Source organism: Schistosoma haematobium, chromosome 4, assembly GCF_000699445.3.
Source record: "Schistosoma haematobium chromosome 4, whole genome shotgun sequence".
NCBI lineage: Eukaryota > Metazoa > Platyhelminthes > Trematoda > Strigeidida > Schistosomatidae > Schistosoma > Schistosoma haematobium.
In genome coordinates this window covers 31,207,336-31,223,309 of record NC_067199.1, presented here as the reverse complement: position 1 = coordinate 31,223,309, position 15,974 = coordinate 31,207,336, and the positions used below count along the sequence as shown (strand labels likewise).

General features: G+C 37.7%; 1 protein-coding gene across 1 annotated transcript in view; it reads right to left on the bottom strand.

The window, feature by feature from the left end:
* The window catches only part of KIF11 (Kinesin- protein 11), a 110,278-nt gene that overhangs the window by 43,620 nt on the left and 50,684 nt on the right, over window positions 1-15,974 (bottom strand). Inside the window, exons 8-15 of the mRNA XM_051216195.1 lie at window positions 13,315-13,636; window positions 10,941-11,200; window positions 10,065-10,229; window positions 8,643-8,696; window positions 7,431-7,895; window positions 6,976-7,338; window positions 6,558-6,599; window positions 2,117-3,212 (exon numbers count right to left, since the gene is read on the bottom strand). Of these exons, the coding sequence (XP_051066762.1) occupies window positions 3,087-3,212; window positions 6,558-6,599; window positions 6,976-7,338; window positions 7,431-7,895; window positions 8,643-8,696; window positions 10,065-10,229; window positions 10,941-11,200; window positions 13,315-13,636 (1,797 nt within the window). The 3' untranslated portion in view covers window positions 2,117-3,086. Of the gene's footprint in view, window positions 3,213-6,557; window positions 6,600-6,975; window positions 7,339-7,430; window positions 7,896-8,642; window positions 8,697-10,064; window positions 10,230-10,940; window positions 11,201-13,314; window positions 13,637-15,974 lie in introns of the transcript that reaches the window.

Below are 15,974 nucleotides of genomic sequence, written 5' to 3'. Positions count from 1 at the left end.
CATGGTTAGACAGGTGATCACTAGAAGTAAATCCTAATAAGAGCGTAGTGATGCAGTTAGATAACTCTGACGAATCGTATCACTATACACTACGTGGATTCGTGCTACCCAAAGTAAGAAACTATAAAGATTTAGGAGTCATATTAAACAATGATCTCAAAACCACTAATCACTGTAAGGCTGCTGCTGCAAAAGGCTATAGGGTATTATGGTCAATTCGTAGGTCTTTCCAGTATTTAGACGATGAAATGTTTAGATTACTATACCCAATTTATATGCGACCACATTTTGAATATGGAATTCAAGTACGAAGCAGATATACTGGAAAGAGTCCAAAGACGAGGTACTAAGATGGTCTATCTGGCCTATCTTATGAAGACATACTGAGACACCTTAACTTATTTCCGTTATATTACCGTAGAACACGGGGTGATCTATTATTGGCTTATCGTATACTGAACGATGACCTTGGTACTAACATGTCTTATCTCTTGTTTCTGTCAAGGACTGATCATTTGAGAGGACATTCGAAGAAAGTTCGAAAACCGAGATCAAATCGTTTACGTCTGGAGTTCCGTTCCTCGCACCGAGTAGTGAATTACTGGAATTCTCTACCGGAACACGTAATATCAGCACCGTCTGTTAATATATTCAAAACGAGATTGGACCTCCACAGTATTACGAACTGCAAGGATTAATATAGGTCGACAGACCTCCTATCCTTATTACTGAAGACTGATAAAATAACACCTGGCAGGAGTTTGCATGACTTTAGATGTCTATCCACAACCATATTATGACCTCGAAAGATTCACCACACATCTTGCTAACTGCCTTCAGCACTCTCCGCAATACAGCAAAGTCTTTTCTCAAAAGCCCGGGAAAGAATAATGAAGAACAGTAAAGAATAATAGGTAATATGCGAGAATTGACAAATTGTAAGAGTAAATGACGAGTAATCCCAAGAGCATGCAATTTCTTTATGTAGTAAGTCAGACGGAAAGCCTTCTTCGATAACAATAAAACGTGAGAAGACCAAGAGAGATCAGAGGAAAAGGTAACACCAAGATAATTGACCTTCGGATAACTGTCTTTTTGGGCGGATATAAACGGTTTCAGAACATTCCGACCAACCTCACTTGTGTAAGCATCAGGTTTCTGCTTTCTCCACATCAACTTTGTCTCGCGCCTTCTTACGGATGTATGGTACCGTTCAAGTAGTAACTTCAGACTCATAATAAGCATTCAGTAACTTGCATAAAGTATCTAGTTAGGAGCCTACTTACAGAACATTAGTTCTGATGGACATAATACGTCGCATTCACTTGGTAGTCTATGTAGTTTTTTCTGTGTAGACAAACCAATATGCCATTATGGCAACAAAAAGTCAGCGAAATAATTACGTCTCGGAATATTTAGAGTCACGAAACTCAATCTCACAGTTTCACTGGGCTTATAGGCTGTACTTGACCGGTTGGTGGGAATCAACAGGTATGACTGTTAACGAAAATTTATAAAGACGGGCATTTAAGTGGGCCTTTAGGTTAGTTATTTCCCGTATATCCTAACGATTATTCTCGTTCCACAGTCTGTTCAGATGCTGTTGCAAGTGTTGGATTCGATATGTTATGTTGGGTGGTTAAATGTAAGTAGAATCTAAACAAACAAGTTAATATCTTCACTTCGTCGTAAAAAATGTATTGTAGGGAGACTCAAGGACCACTCGGAATTCATAACTCACAAAATCTACTCCAGACAGCATTGAATTCTAAATATTAAGAATATTCATACGGACTGTAAGAGCTTAAAAGACCAAGAGCAGAAATGTCGTAAATAACAAAAAGTCTAGTACGACCGAATCGTATCTACTTCACACTCATTAGATTGTCATAGGTGGTTAAAACAATGATAGGAACGCAAGCAACAATGTGCATCATTGACTCCAAGGTGTCACGCTGTATGTAAAATAGTCTATGTACTGTGTCGACATGAATAGGTTACAAAAGCTAACTTTCGTTGTAACTGTAAACTGGAACCATCGGAGTTAGGAAGAAAGTTCATTGCTTTGACTGCACACATCTAACAATTTATCCTATGGAAGAAAACATAATTTTAGGATGGAGAATTGCAATAATGCATATGTAAGGAAGATCTATAATCCAGGACGTTCATTGCTGGATTTTAATAATGTAACGGCGCATAAATTGTTTTGATTGAGATCATGAATCGACAAATGTTAGACCACCATTGAGAACCTGGAAGCACTGGTCAACCGTTTCGTCCTAGTATGGAATTCCCCAAGAGTTTACATCCACAATCCCGCACGCGGGGCCCGGACTTCCGGTCTCAAGCGGAAGCCTAACCCCTCGACCACTGAGCCGGCGTCTAACCCCAACCAGTCCACAATACTGCGCGACCATCCTCGGTGAGGTACTGCCTCACACCCGATCACAGCTTCTCAGTAGAACTCTGATAATAACCTCTCGAAGTTGATCACTGGTGAGCACATGATAATTATCAGTATAGAGTTGTGTCTAATTATCCTATTAAAGAGGTAATTGGAAACAAAAATGAAGTTTGTTTAAACTAACAGAGAGTGCACCACGCTTTTCTGATTAAATGGGAAACTAAGTCTAATGTGCAATATGTTCAGTAGCTCCCGGCGAATTTTTATCTCCAACATGGATTTCTAACAGCCATAATTTTTAACTTGAATGAAGTATAGCCAGTCTTTTTAAGAAATTTAAATGTTTTTTGATGTCACTTCGGAAAATCACAAGAATATTAGTTTGTTTAACAATTCAAGGATTCAAAATCCAGTATTTACGTAAAATAAAAGTGCGTACAAGAAACCCGACCTCAGTCATTAAAGGAGAGAAATGATTACACGCTTAAGTTCAACAAATTTTATTGAAGACAGAAAATTATATATGAATGAAACAATTAATGTTATAAAATAAATCGATAATTATTAGTAACGGAGATACTCAAAGAATGTACAGGGATATTAAAACATGAGTAAAATACACCGCGTTCAAAAGCTTAGTTTGAAAGCAAATAAATGAGTTTTCGTATCACCAGGCATTTCACCGTTTAATGCGTTGATTCTTACCATATACTTTCGGGTTATTTTTACATTTGCCAAGCGAATTAACAACTTTTGTTGGCTTTTCACTATCATGTATGGAGGTTTGCAGTTGTTGAGTGACAGTCTAAATGTAGGGTAATAAACAGAACGTAAAAAATAGCGAGGTGAAAAGAAAAATGGATACTTAGAACTTACACTCACAAATGACAATAATGAAAAAATCTACAGTAGCTTTCCATACGTTTTGTGAATACAGATTGTTTGGATGTTTCTTGCATAATGAGAAACGTCACAACACACAACTCTATGAATTGTTGACAGTCTCTGTAGGTTATTTTTTACAACTGTACACATATAATGAATAGCAACCGAACGACCTCTTTGAACTTGAAGTGCGTTAACATTGATTAACAAGTGTTAATATTGACATCTGCAACGGATTTCATTGACTAGAATCGTCGTAAGTGGAGTGTGTGGTCAATATAAGCTGTAACTGGTCAGGGAATGAAGAAAGACACAATTGGATACCTCACACGTAAGATGGATTAGCTGATTATTGTAAAAAAACCCGACTTCTACCTACTTTGTATTTTTTTGTTCATTTACTCTTGTTGTCACTGAAGTGTGGTCTTAATTAGACGGCCAGACAAGTGTGATTATGGTTCAGCTAAAACTCCGTTTGTGTTTAAAAGACTATAATGAGAAACTTGTTTAACAATCAAAATAGACTGACAAAAATCATGAAATATTATAATTTGATCTTAAATAGACAGGAAGTTTAGCAAAATGTATGCGAAATATTACAAAAGTAATAATTTTTCAGGGAAGTCAGTCAGCTACAGCGTAGGACCAGGCACAAATATGCATCGGTTCAAGTTGCCGTAACTCACTAGCACAATAAAATGAACACCGAATTCACAGAAGCAGTCACTTCAATGGTAATAATATAAAAAGACGATTGCATATAAGGATATGATAGGAGGAAGAATTAGTTCGTAAAAAGAAAGACATAAAGTAATTCTAATTGCCTAAGTGTGACAGTTGTTCCTGGAATTTACCTTTGGCTTACTCATTGCTGAGTTCAACTCGAATGAGTCTTCTCAATGTGGCATTACTGCGTCCATTGATGCGCAAGGGGATGGGTGCTCGTATTGGAAGTACTAGCGGTAGTCTTCCATCGAGCCTCTCCGACGATGACTGATGTCAATATGGTCTATTTGAGTTCATCGTTGGTTTGGTGCAGGAAGTCGCCTTATTGGACGATGTCTCTCCTTGTGCTTAAAATTTATGCTTGTTAGATATAAACGATTGTGTGAGCACAGTTGCAGCAGACGGTCAATCACCATTATCTGTTCGCTGAGCCGGAATACTAAAACATCCACCTAAATGTCTTTCTGTTTGTTTTAAGCTACCTACTTGGACATTAAAGTCACCTGCTACGAGTACTGTCTGAGTGTTTAGCTTTTTGAAGAAACTCAAAAACCTTTCTATAAAATTCATCTTAGTTGCAGTCAGTGGGAGCGTAGGCAGGAATGATGATAAGGCAACGACCTGTATCCCTATCCTCCCGAGTTCTTACGGAACCGTTTAGCCAAATAGCACATAGGCGACTATTAACAGGATTCCATTTTAAAAGTGCTTGTTCTACCCCGCCAGCCCACGAGAGCTTGTCATCGGATCGTTAGATAAACGGAGGATGTATCTCGTCGACTCCTCGTCTTGGCTAGATGAGGTCAAGTGGTTGACCACACTAGGATCCTGCATGCGTGTTTCGTAGACACAACATACATTAATGGTACGAGATTCTAGGATTTCAGCCAAGGAGGCCAGCCGACCGCTTTGACATACGTTGAAGGCTCCAATGTGTAGTTTGAAGCGAGGTTTCAGCAGACCCGGGACAGTGTTTCGCGCACTAGAATCGTTGTCCATGGTGACACTTGAGGAGGAAGTTTAGAGTTGAATGTCGAGGCAGGAGGAATAATAGGAATTGAAGAGGGATTATGAATACAGTGAACTGGAGTGCTGTTAGAGGTGTGAGGGCGTTATCACTTCCCAGTTTCCCACACCGTGAAAGCATTCTTCTAGAGGTACCTGGAAAAGAAATAGGGTTAGAGTTGGTCCTAGTGACCTTAGCGCGTCACCGCAGTGCCCAAAGCACAACTGCTTGAGGCCGGACATACACGACCTTTTCGTATTAGCTCCATACTTGTTGTGACCTCATCGTCGGATAAGGCAAAGTTTGCATTTTTAGGGGAGACTTTTTCTAACCCCATCCGTCCTTTGTGAGAAGGCACCATCACTGCCTCGCTGGTCATCTGAGGGAGACACTTTACTGCCGTAACACCTCAGTACAGTAAGCAGTACGATTTCTCTCTTAGACCTTGAGTTTGCCGCTTTTCAACCGATCTGTCTGACATGGTAGGGCTTTAAGGAACGATTGTTACAGTCAGTATAGTCCGACTGGCATATCATGATAGGCGAGCCCGATCACCACGTAACATTAAGGTAACGGTAACAGTCGGGCCCACAGGAAGTAGCAATACGTTTGTCGTAATGAAGCTTCGCTGATCAAATTCCTTAAGTTCTTAATCAGAGTGTCTGCTCATCTTTGTGATTTTGTCGTCAAAACAAAATTTCAGTAAGCAAAATATGTTAAATCACAAAGACGGTGTCTAGGACATAATTTCTTACAAACGCATTTGCTTGAAATCCGTCGATTCTTCGGTATACTTTAGAAACAACAATTTACATAAATGTTGAGTGAGTAACCTTCACAGGTTATCTATTTATTCCCGTGCACGTGTCAAAGCACATACACTGAAAAGGCACAGAGAACAGTAAATGTTTGCATTTAAATAGAATTGAGATTGAAAGGTGTCGCAGCTCTGAATAGCCCAATGGCTCAACAAAATCTATAGAGAGCAATATTACTGACATTCATAAATGTTTTGAAATTATCAACAGATAAAAATGCAACTACTGCTTTACACTTTACTGAAGTGTAAAAAACTCAAACCAGTTGTGTATTCAGAAAGAGTCAATTGCCAGTTCATAAATACTATGATAAATTCATAATTTTTATATTTTCTGCACAATAAAATGTTATTTTATTTATTTCGAAATTATCTTTTCACTTAACGAATTCTTAAACCCAAGTATACTTTTCGAATTTCTAATAATTTCTACGCGATCTAACATGATCTTTTTCACACTCATGATACAAACTGCTTTAGCACTCTACTTCGTCCATTTCCATTTTTAATCTACCTTACACATTCTTATTTATTATATAGATAGATAATATTATAATGACAATCGTCGTCATTCTAATAATTTAGTTACTAGTGTCTACTGTATAGTATTTAAATAACAATGCGTTTGTAAGGAGCTGATGAGAAACAACAAAATAAAATGAATTCACATTATTCCACCTCAATTGAATAAGATCCAAATAAAAACGGGAACTGACCTTGCCTTTTACAGCATTGGGTTCAGAAACAATCCCAGAGTCCTAAAATCGGAAACAACTAGTGTGATTAAATTGGTCAATAAAAAATTAATAAAGTAATTTATTCAAGGTTATTCTAGTAATAGGATCCAGGATGGAAGTTTATTTATCGTGAAAGTTCATTGGCTAGATGGTTCAATATCCTAGAGTGTAACTGTTTGCTGAGTTACAGTAATCAATTCTTATAGAGATTCGAATGGTAAGCTGTTCCGAACAATTTGGCAAAGTATGAGCATAACTATCAGAAACAATCAATTTCACTGAATGATTTAATTTGATGTAGACTGCTGAAAAGATGAAAAATGTTTCAACTAGTTTTTAAAATACTCCACTTGGATTATTTAAATAAAATGAAATCGGAAAATAGTTGACAACTTACCGGTCCATTTGTAGAAACTGAGATACAATCGCCGTTATCTTTATTAAACTCAGGTTGAAGAGTTGTTATCTGATCTTCAATAAATGTAGACTCGTTGCAATCAGCAGCAAATAACAGATCTTCGTCTGGAATAGGAATTGTAGCTAAATTGTTAATATCTTCAATTGTCCTATTGGAACGATATGCTTTTAATATGCGGTGATAGGGGCCTGTTTTAGCGAATTCTGTTGGATAGGAAAACTTTCGGGATTGAGGTGTTTCCCCCGTTGGAACATAAATACGATATCTCCTATTCAATATATCTTCCATTTCATTCGGCATAACATACAGATTTGTCCCAATCAGTTGGAAACTTTCACTGAACTTGAAATTTAATGAAGATATAAAGACATGATGAAGAGCCAGGAAAAAATTTATTATGACTAACAATAGCGCGAAATCACTTCGAAACTTACCTCAATACTACGATCACTGCCTGCACCTTCTAGGCCAAGAAGAATGCGAGTGGGTTCTTGAAGAGAACTAAAAAGATTATTACTCATGATGTGTATCATTTTTGTCGTATGATCAAATAAGTTATAATCACTACGATTGTCGTTAGCCGACTGCCAGATTGAAGCTTTTTTCAATAAATCCGCACCAAGACCATCAGCAGCAAATTGTTCAACGCTCTTGCATACATTATTCATACAATTTTCCAGTTCCCCTTTTAGATTTTCGTGGTTATGTGAAACAGTATTCGTAACTTCCTTCAAACGATTAATGGACAACGTATTTGAATCGTGGGCTTTACAAACATCTTGTAAGATTTTTTCCTGTTTACTCGACAGAGACGATTTCAATTTTTCAACTTCATTCTGACTCGATCTTGAGAATTCTGTTAGACGAGAAGATCTTGATGACAGTTCACCTGAAATCTGCTAGTATAAGGAAAAAGAATTATTATGACAATATTTGAAAAATGAGGACCAACCCTCTTGGAAAACTATATATATATATAATCGTGACAATGCTTTGCCATTTCTGATGTCTCAAACGGAATGGACCATTTCGCTGATGTGTACATCAGAGTAGAGTCACATATCTGCCCTTCCTCTATTTTAAACCATATAAATTGTCAACGGGAATGACGTTTCTAACCGATAACAAAGTATTCACATATTAAAATATTGGTAACAAGCTTAAAAACAAGAAGATATAGTAGAGTAATAAAGTGATCTGTTTTAAACGTTACTAAACTAGTAGTTGTCTAAACTTAAATGTGATTACGTATATGAAAAGAGGAATTGATTATTCAGTTAATTTTAGCTCCGAAATGTTATAGAATCAGAGGAAGAATATTGAACAACAAGTTGATGCTTCCTGCTGACTCAAAAACAAGCGGAAAATATCAGTATATTAGGGACCAGAACTTATTGTTCTCTGCGGTAATTATATACTGACAATTTCGTTGGAGAAGTGAAGCATAAAAGTTGGATACAGTATTTGAGAATTGAAAAAGTGCCTAATGTTGCTGAACAGCTTGTGAAATGAAGTTATTTAATAGCTGAACTGCAAGAAGTATAAAGCGAGCATCTCTGTTAAAAAGTCTGTATGAAGCAACAGCAACATATTATAAAACATGAGAATAGAAGAGCAGAGAGTTAAAAACTATTAAATAAGCTTACCTCATCATGGCTTGCCATTAAATTCTTCAACTTGCTAGTTGTGGATTCCAATTGCTAAGATGTCAAAATATGAATGTTAAGTTGACTTTTAGAAACAAAACAAATACTGTGAATAAAAATGTGAACTATGGTATCATAATGAACCAGTTCAAATTGCTACAAAACAATAAGTGAGGCAACAAAATATTTATAAAATGATAAAATATCAAATAAAGTCCCCGGCTGTTGATTTCTTTTATTACAAGATACATGGAGAAAGAAACCACAGATAATTTTTAACTTCCGAATGCTCCTAGATTTTTTAATTTAGCGAAGGCAATAGTTCCTGTCAGTCCGTCAGCTACAACGTAGGACCAGGCACATTTATGCATCGGTCGAAGTTGCCATACCTCATTAACACAACAAGATGAACACTGGATTCATAGGAGTGATTAGGTCAAAGGTGGTAATGTATCAAAGAAAGATTGCAATAAGGATATAGCATAGGAAGAAAGATATGAAGCGATCTTAATCTCTTAGTTTGAGGGAAGATAGAGAGTGTATACACCTACGCCATTGTGATCGACTCTGAGCCATGTCACCAAGAGTCTCCAACCATTGGTTACGATAGTCACACGGATCCCAACCATGTAGTCTGACTCTACCAACATGGCTCAGACTAGAGGTTAGTGACTTCAAGCACTGATGCCACGTTTTGGTTTGGCCGCCCCTACTTCTCGTCCGACCATCTCCAACACCGGTTAGCATTGCACGTCGTGGTAATCGGTGTTCGGGCATACGTAACACGTGGCCCAACCATCTCAGTCGATGAAGATTAACAACCTCATCAACTGATTTACCATCATTACCTAATACCCTGCGTCTAACCTCACTATTACTTACCCAGTGATTCCAGCAGCAATAGCTCCTGAGAATGAAACAATTTTAAATCATTTACAGCTTTACCAATTTTAATTAATTAAATCTCTGCTAACATAAACACTGTCCATCTAGTCATTCAGTAATACAGTTATCCTATAAACTGGTTATTCATGTGGTGTACACAAAGTATACTATGTACTAGTAGCTTAATGGAGTTCTTATTAGTATTATATTCAGAAAAAATATTAACTGAACCCTCTATTTGTGTACAGAAATTCAGTTAAAACCAATGAGACTGTTCGTACAATATGAGTAAATAGTGCATTCAGCAGTATGACTTAGCACTGGAAAGTGACTCAGTATGTTTACAAATACAACCTATCATCAATGAAATCAAAAATAAATCCAGTGAAAATTTACGTAGATCTCAGTCATATACAATAACCTCTACTTATAGTGTAATTATGTAGTTCTACAGACAGATTTTATTACTCAAAGATGCCATAAATTTACATACGACCATGTGAATTTACGAAACAACATATATACGTCGCTACTTACATTAAGCAGATTCCCATACTGTGTTCTATAAGAAGCAATTTGATTTTGTATAGCCATGTCATGTTTCATTTCACCATGCACAAAACCAGAGGACAATGAAGCGAAATTATCTAGTTGCTTGATAGCATAATCCAATTCCTGATTTGATATTTGGTAAGCATCAAACTGTACGGAAAAATGATGCAAATACAAGTAAGTAGGAAATCGATGTTGTGAAAACAAGTAGATTTGCAGTTCACACTATAGACTGTAGGTTCTGAGAGAATCCTCTCTGATTATCCTAAGAGAACCAACATAAATCTCGTTAGAACAGAAAGTGAAAAAAATGACATGTAGAGCAAGCTATACGAACTGAAATTCAAATTGTGACCTTTGTTGAGGCTAATGTCCTCTATATCTGACTCCAATAAGTAATATCCTGTTAACTGAGTATTTAATGCAGGCTAAATCTCCTGGTAGAATTATGGATTTTACGCGAGATTATTCAAATTCCTGAACACCAGTTGTAGAGATAATTTGTTAATAATTAATAAAAATCCGCAAGCGTACAGAAAGCAAGCACACGATGAAACAGAGTGAGTGTAAGTTTGTGTGTTAAAAATCCATATATATTTTTGAGAGTTAACTGGGTGTGGATAAATTATCGATTATCGGTACATTGCAACCAATAGGAGGGTAGCTTAAGGGTTAATGTACAGACATGCATTCGATCATACACACCGAAATTAACATGATGAATTAAGTGTCTGAGTTACAATGAGTAGACAAATGATACAGTGGTCAAATGGGCTTGCCACACCTTCAACAATCTGTATTAATTATACTGATATATATTGATAACGAGACATGTGTACAACAGAATACAGGAGTACATACCTGATTGAGCAAACATTGATCCAGTTCATCTGCACCGATAGATAGAGATGTAACAAGTTTCTGAAGACATTCAAACTGTGGAACTATGATAGTATCACGACCAGTCCTTGCTTCAGTAGCTTGTTCTTCAGCAAATTTGTTAATTTGGTTGGCGGCGGTGATACACTCATCGGCCAGGAAAGTTCGTAGTTTTTTTACCATTTCTCGTTGCACCCTGACTGCGTTACAAGTAGACAGCATGACTTTCTCCTTTAAATTACCTGAAAATAAACATATTAAGAAACAAAATAATGTGAAAATCAAGACTAAATATTGAAATATTAATTTGCTAGGCATGAAAATAAACTAGAAACGACACAAGTATTTTTAAGTATGTACAGCATATTTTCAAGTAGTTTAACCAATCGATGATGAACCATTAGCTATAAATTTACAAGCACATTCCAAATACTACAAACAGCAGTGGCTTGATCGTAGCAAGATATGGTTATTTATGATAGGATGACCAGAAACGTCAGTTGTTATTGAGAAACATTTAGTAGTTCAAGGAACTGAATTGATTAATTACTATTCACAAAAACTAGTAAGTACGAATTTCTGTAGTATCCATCCCTAAATGGTTGGTTATTTGTTGATAGCCAATGTTGAGGATTAACAGTTACTTGACAGAATGATTTAGTAAATAAATTTTATATCTAGAATTGGAACACCTTCTTTATGTAAAGGAGAGTGATATTATCCAACCGACCAGTCAGAAATTCCAATAACGTCTTTCACAGTCACTTGATAATTTTAGTAACACCACATTTTTGTAACCCTATAGAATAATTTAAGGTATTTAAGTTGCCAATTTATTTCTAAGGATAATTGATACTGAAATTCTAGTCGAAATCTATGGATACTGTTCTCAAAGTATTTTAATCTGGATAGGAACTAAACAAGTATTTCATTTGTGTAACAGTTTTGTAGAGCACATCAGTAGTAACAGGAAGGAAATTCAATTTAAAATACCAAGTTTTAAGAGAGAAACCTCTGTATGTCTTCTCCTTTCACTGAACTCTATCAGACAGCCAAGTCAGATTCAGCGTTCAGAACAAAGACAAACCATCGTTTGTATTGAATAAAGTGACAGTCTTACAGTGAGATGGCACACAGAATATCCAAGTCGGACCTAACCAGTTAGCAGTGTCCGTAAGCATGAGATGTATCTCCTATCTTGAAAATGGATAGTACTCCTGAATGACTATAAGTTGCCTGTCTTTTATGGAGAACGACTAGAAAGATCATGTATCTGGGTAGTTTTGTGAATGCTAGTGATGAGATTTTAGGTGAGATCAATCTACATAAAGTGGAAACTTGTGTTAATCTTGACAGTCTTTGGTACCATCGTGATGTCAGTTTGGTTGTTAAAGGATGAGTTTAAAATGTGTTCGCGAAAGCAGCTGTTTTAGGCTTGTAAGTTCTTGACATTTAAGAACATCGACTTTGATAGATTGGATGTTTTATGTATATTAAAGTTGGGACTATGGAAAACAGAGGCGATCGGTTTATTATATGACGTGATGGTATGATAGTTGTATAAGATTGGTATCTGTTAGTTCATAACAATTCTTTGACTAGGGTTAGGATTGTGCAATTTAGTAGTTTTGGATGGAAATGGCTTTGAATAGAGGCCAGTGGCGTTCCTGGGGTTTTTCATTAAATTATTCATATTTATTTATTTATTTGAACACATAAATATTGGTACAAGGGGGCACCAGATACATATGCGCCACACAAATCTCATTTGATTTGTGTGAGGGCTGTGATATTGTCCGGGTGCCCGAACCGAAGCAGTAAAGCGAATCACATGAACTGGAAATTTCTGTAAAGTATATTTTGAACTAAATTGCATCTTTTATTAAATACTAGTCTTGTCCATATTAGTTACTGATATCATGACCCCTCTCTCTTTTACCTTTTTAATATGTGGTTGATTATTTTAGTGTTCTAATATAAGATAATTTTATGTGTACTATGAATGAACAAATGAAGTAACAAGGCTTAACGAAATGATACGTGAGTCCGATAAATATCTAAATCTACTACATGTAAGCAAGTTTATAGCTGAATAATGCTGAGTTTTGATATCATATTTAGCATGTCAGTCATTAACAATATCCCACCAAATAATCACGTTATCAAAAAGTGACCTAATCAGTAAATGTATCTTGATTCAAACTTAAGGTACTGATCAAACATCAAGCACTTTTTACAAGTGAAAAGCAACAGTATTAGTGTATCTGCCAAAGGTCAGTGAACTTTCTTATAATTTAACTTGGTGGATTTAAAATACATGGATTCTTGTGTAATTGCACATAATATTCTTACTTACTTGTACTATCCTGAACAAATAGGCAGAAGTCCTTCACTTGTGTAGCAAGCGTTTGAAGGTCACGTGCTATTGGGGTCAGACGCTCAGGCAACCAACTACTATGCAATGTATGCAGACGTTCACGGTTTTCTTTATCAAGGTCAGATAAGCGAACCAGTTTTTGGTGCAGACCATTCACATCACAAACGGCCGAATCAGTTGTTGATAATAATGATTTTGCCTGTTCATGAAGACGCGATTCCGTTTTCTTGTGTTCTTGGCGTAAATAATCCGTTTCTTCATAACGCATTTTTAATTTCAAAAAACGCACACGCAGATTTTCCTAAAAGTAGTAGATGAGAGTTTTCATAAAAGTACAATGGCGAAAGTGGTAGAAAATGTAATTTTTCAGCATTTGTGGCTTACGAAAAGAATTGAATTGGGATTCGTCTGCCAAATAACATCGACATTGCGTGTTAGCCAAGTGCTGTTGCGGGATATCGTCGAGACTATTCATATAATTCACATATTGTCCAAATTGAGAATCGTTATTGCAATGACTGCCAACGATGCACGATTTTCAGACGATGAAACGAGGTTTCGGCAACAGTTTATTCTAAGCACATATTAAACAAACGACTAGTACGCGCAGAACGAGACAAATTAAGGAATGTAGCTCGACGAGATGTATGGACATGAAAGTGAGTCATCAAGAGATTTAAGTAACTAACATTTAGGCTAGTAAGTGATATAAGTGAATATACAGATGGTTGATCGAAGGTAATTCTTGGTATGAGGATATGAATATAGGTGACATTTTAGATTAAATTAACAGTCTGCAAAATAGGTTAGGTGAAGGGCTTTCTAAATTGACACATACAAACGCACGTGGGGGTAAGGGTACATGGTGGATAAAAGCTTATTTATTTATTTAAACACATAAATATCGGTACAAGGGGGCACTAGATATATATGCCCCGACCGTTGTTGCTACCTTGACGTGGTGGTTGGGCTTCCCTATCGTGATGAAGCAACCGAGCTATACTGACTGGAACAACTGTTCCTCAAGGTCCTACCACGTCAGAAAGGTCGGTTGAAGAGCAGTAAGACTAAAAGCAACAAACCCAAGGTCCGAAGGCGAAGTCGTACTGCTGACTGTACAGAGGTGTGACAGCAGTAAGGTGTTTCCTTCAGACAACCAGCATGACAGCGATGCTGCCTTCCCACAAGGAGGGATAGGGTTAGAAAAGGTCGACCGCAAAAATGCACACCTCGCCTTATCCCACGGATATCCGTCTCCGGCGGTAAGGTCTCAATAAGTACGGAGCTAACACAAAAATTGCCCATAAAAAGGTCGTGTTTGACCGACCTCAAGCAGTTGTCCCTTGGGCACTGCGGTCACGCTCACAGGTCACTAAGACCACCTCTAATCCAATTTCCTTTTTAGGTACCTCCAGAAGAACCCTTCCACGGTGTGGGCAACCGGGAAGTGATAACCGCCCTCATACCTCTAACAGCACTCAAGACCACTGTATTCATAACCAACCTCCCTCTTCAATTCCTATTATTCCTCCTACATCGACTTCAAACTCTAAACTTCTTTTTTCGGCTTCCCCCTCAAGTGTCACCATAGCCAACGATTCTAGCGCTCAAAACACTGTCCCAGGGATACTGAAACCTCGCTCCACACTACACATTGGAGCCTTCAATGTACGCACCCTATGTCAAATCGGTCAGCAGGCTTCCTTGGCTAAAACCCTAGAATCTCGTACCATTGATGTATGCTGTGTCTCCGAAACACGCATACAGGATCCCAGTGTGGTCATTCACTTGACCTCACCTCGGCAAAACGGAGAGCCAACGAGATACACCCTCTGTGTATCTGGTGACCCGATGGCCAGTTCTCGTGGACTGGCAGGAGTAGGGATAGCACTAAGCACGAGGGCGGAACAAGCACTGTTAGAGTGGATCCCCGTCAACAGTCGTCTATGTGCTGTTCGGCTAAACGGCTCCGTAAGAACTCGGAAGGATAGGGACACACGTCGTTGCCTTTTTGTCGTTTCTGCCTACGCTCCCACCGACTGCAGCTCAGATGAAATGAAAGATGAATTTTACAGAAAGCTATCTGAACTTCTTCAGAAAGCTAAACGGTCAGACATAGTACTCGTAGCAGGTGACTTTAATGCCCAGATAGGTAGTTTAAACCAAACAGAAAGGCATTTATGTGGGTATTTTAGTATACCGGCACAGCGAACAGATAATGGTGATAGTCTGCTGCAACTATGCTCAGACAATCGTTTATTTTTAGCAAACACAAATTTTAAACATGAGGAGAGACATCGTCTAACATGGCGGCCCCTACACCAAACCTACGATGGACTCAAATAGACCATATTGCCATCAGTCATCAATGGAGAGGGTCGGTAGAAGATTGTCGCTCATTCTGGAGTACCTGCTCGGACTCTGACCATGCCCTAATACGGGCACGCATCTGCTTGCGCCTCACTGGACGCAAAAAAGCCACATTAAAAAGACCCATTAGAACTGAGTTGAGTAACGAGAAAACCAAAAGTAGGTTCCAGGAACAACTGGGGTCACACTTAGATAGTTCTGAAAACGAGGCTGACCCAGATGTTGCTTGGAAAGATATACAAACAGCTGTGGAAACAGCAATGAAATCT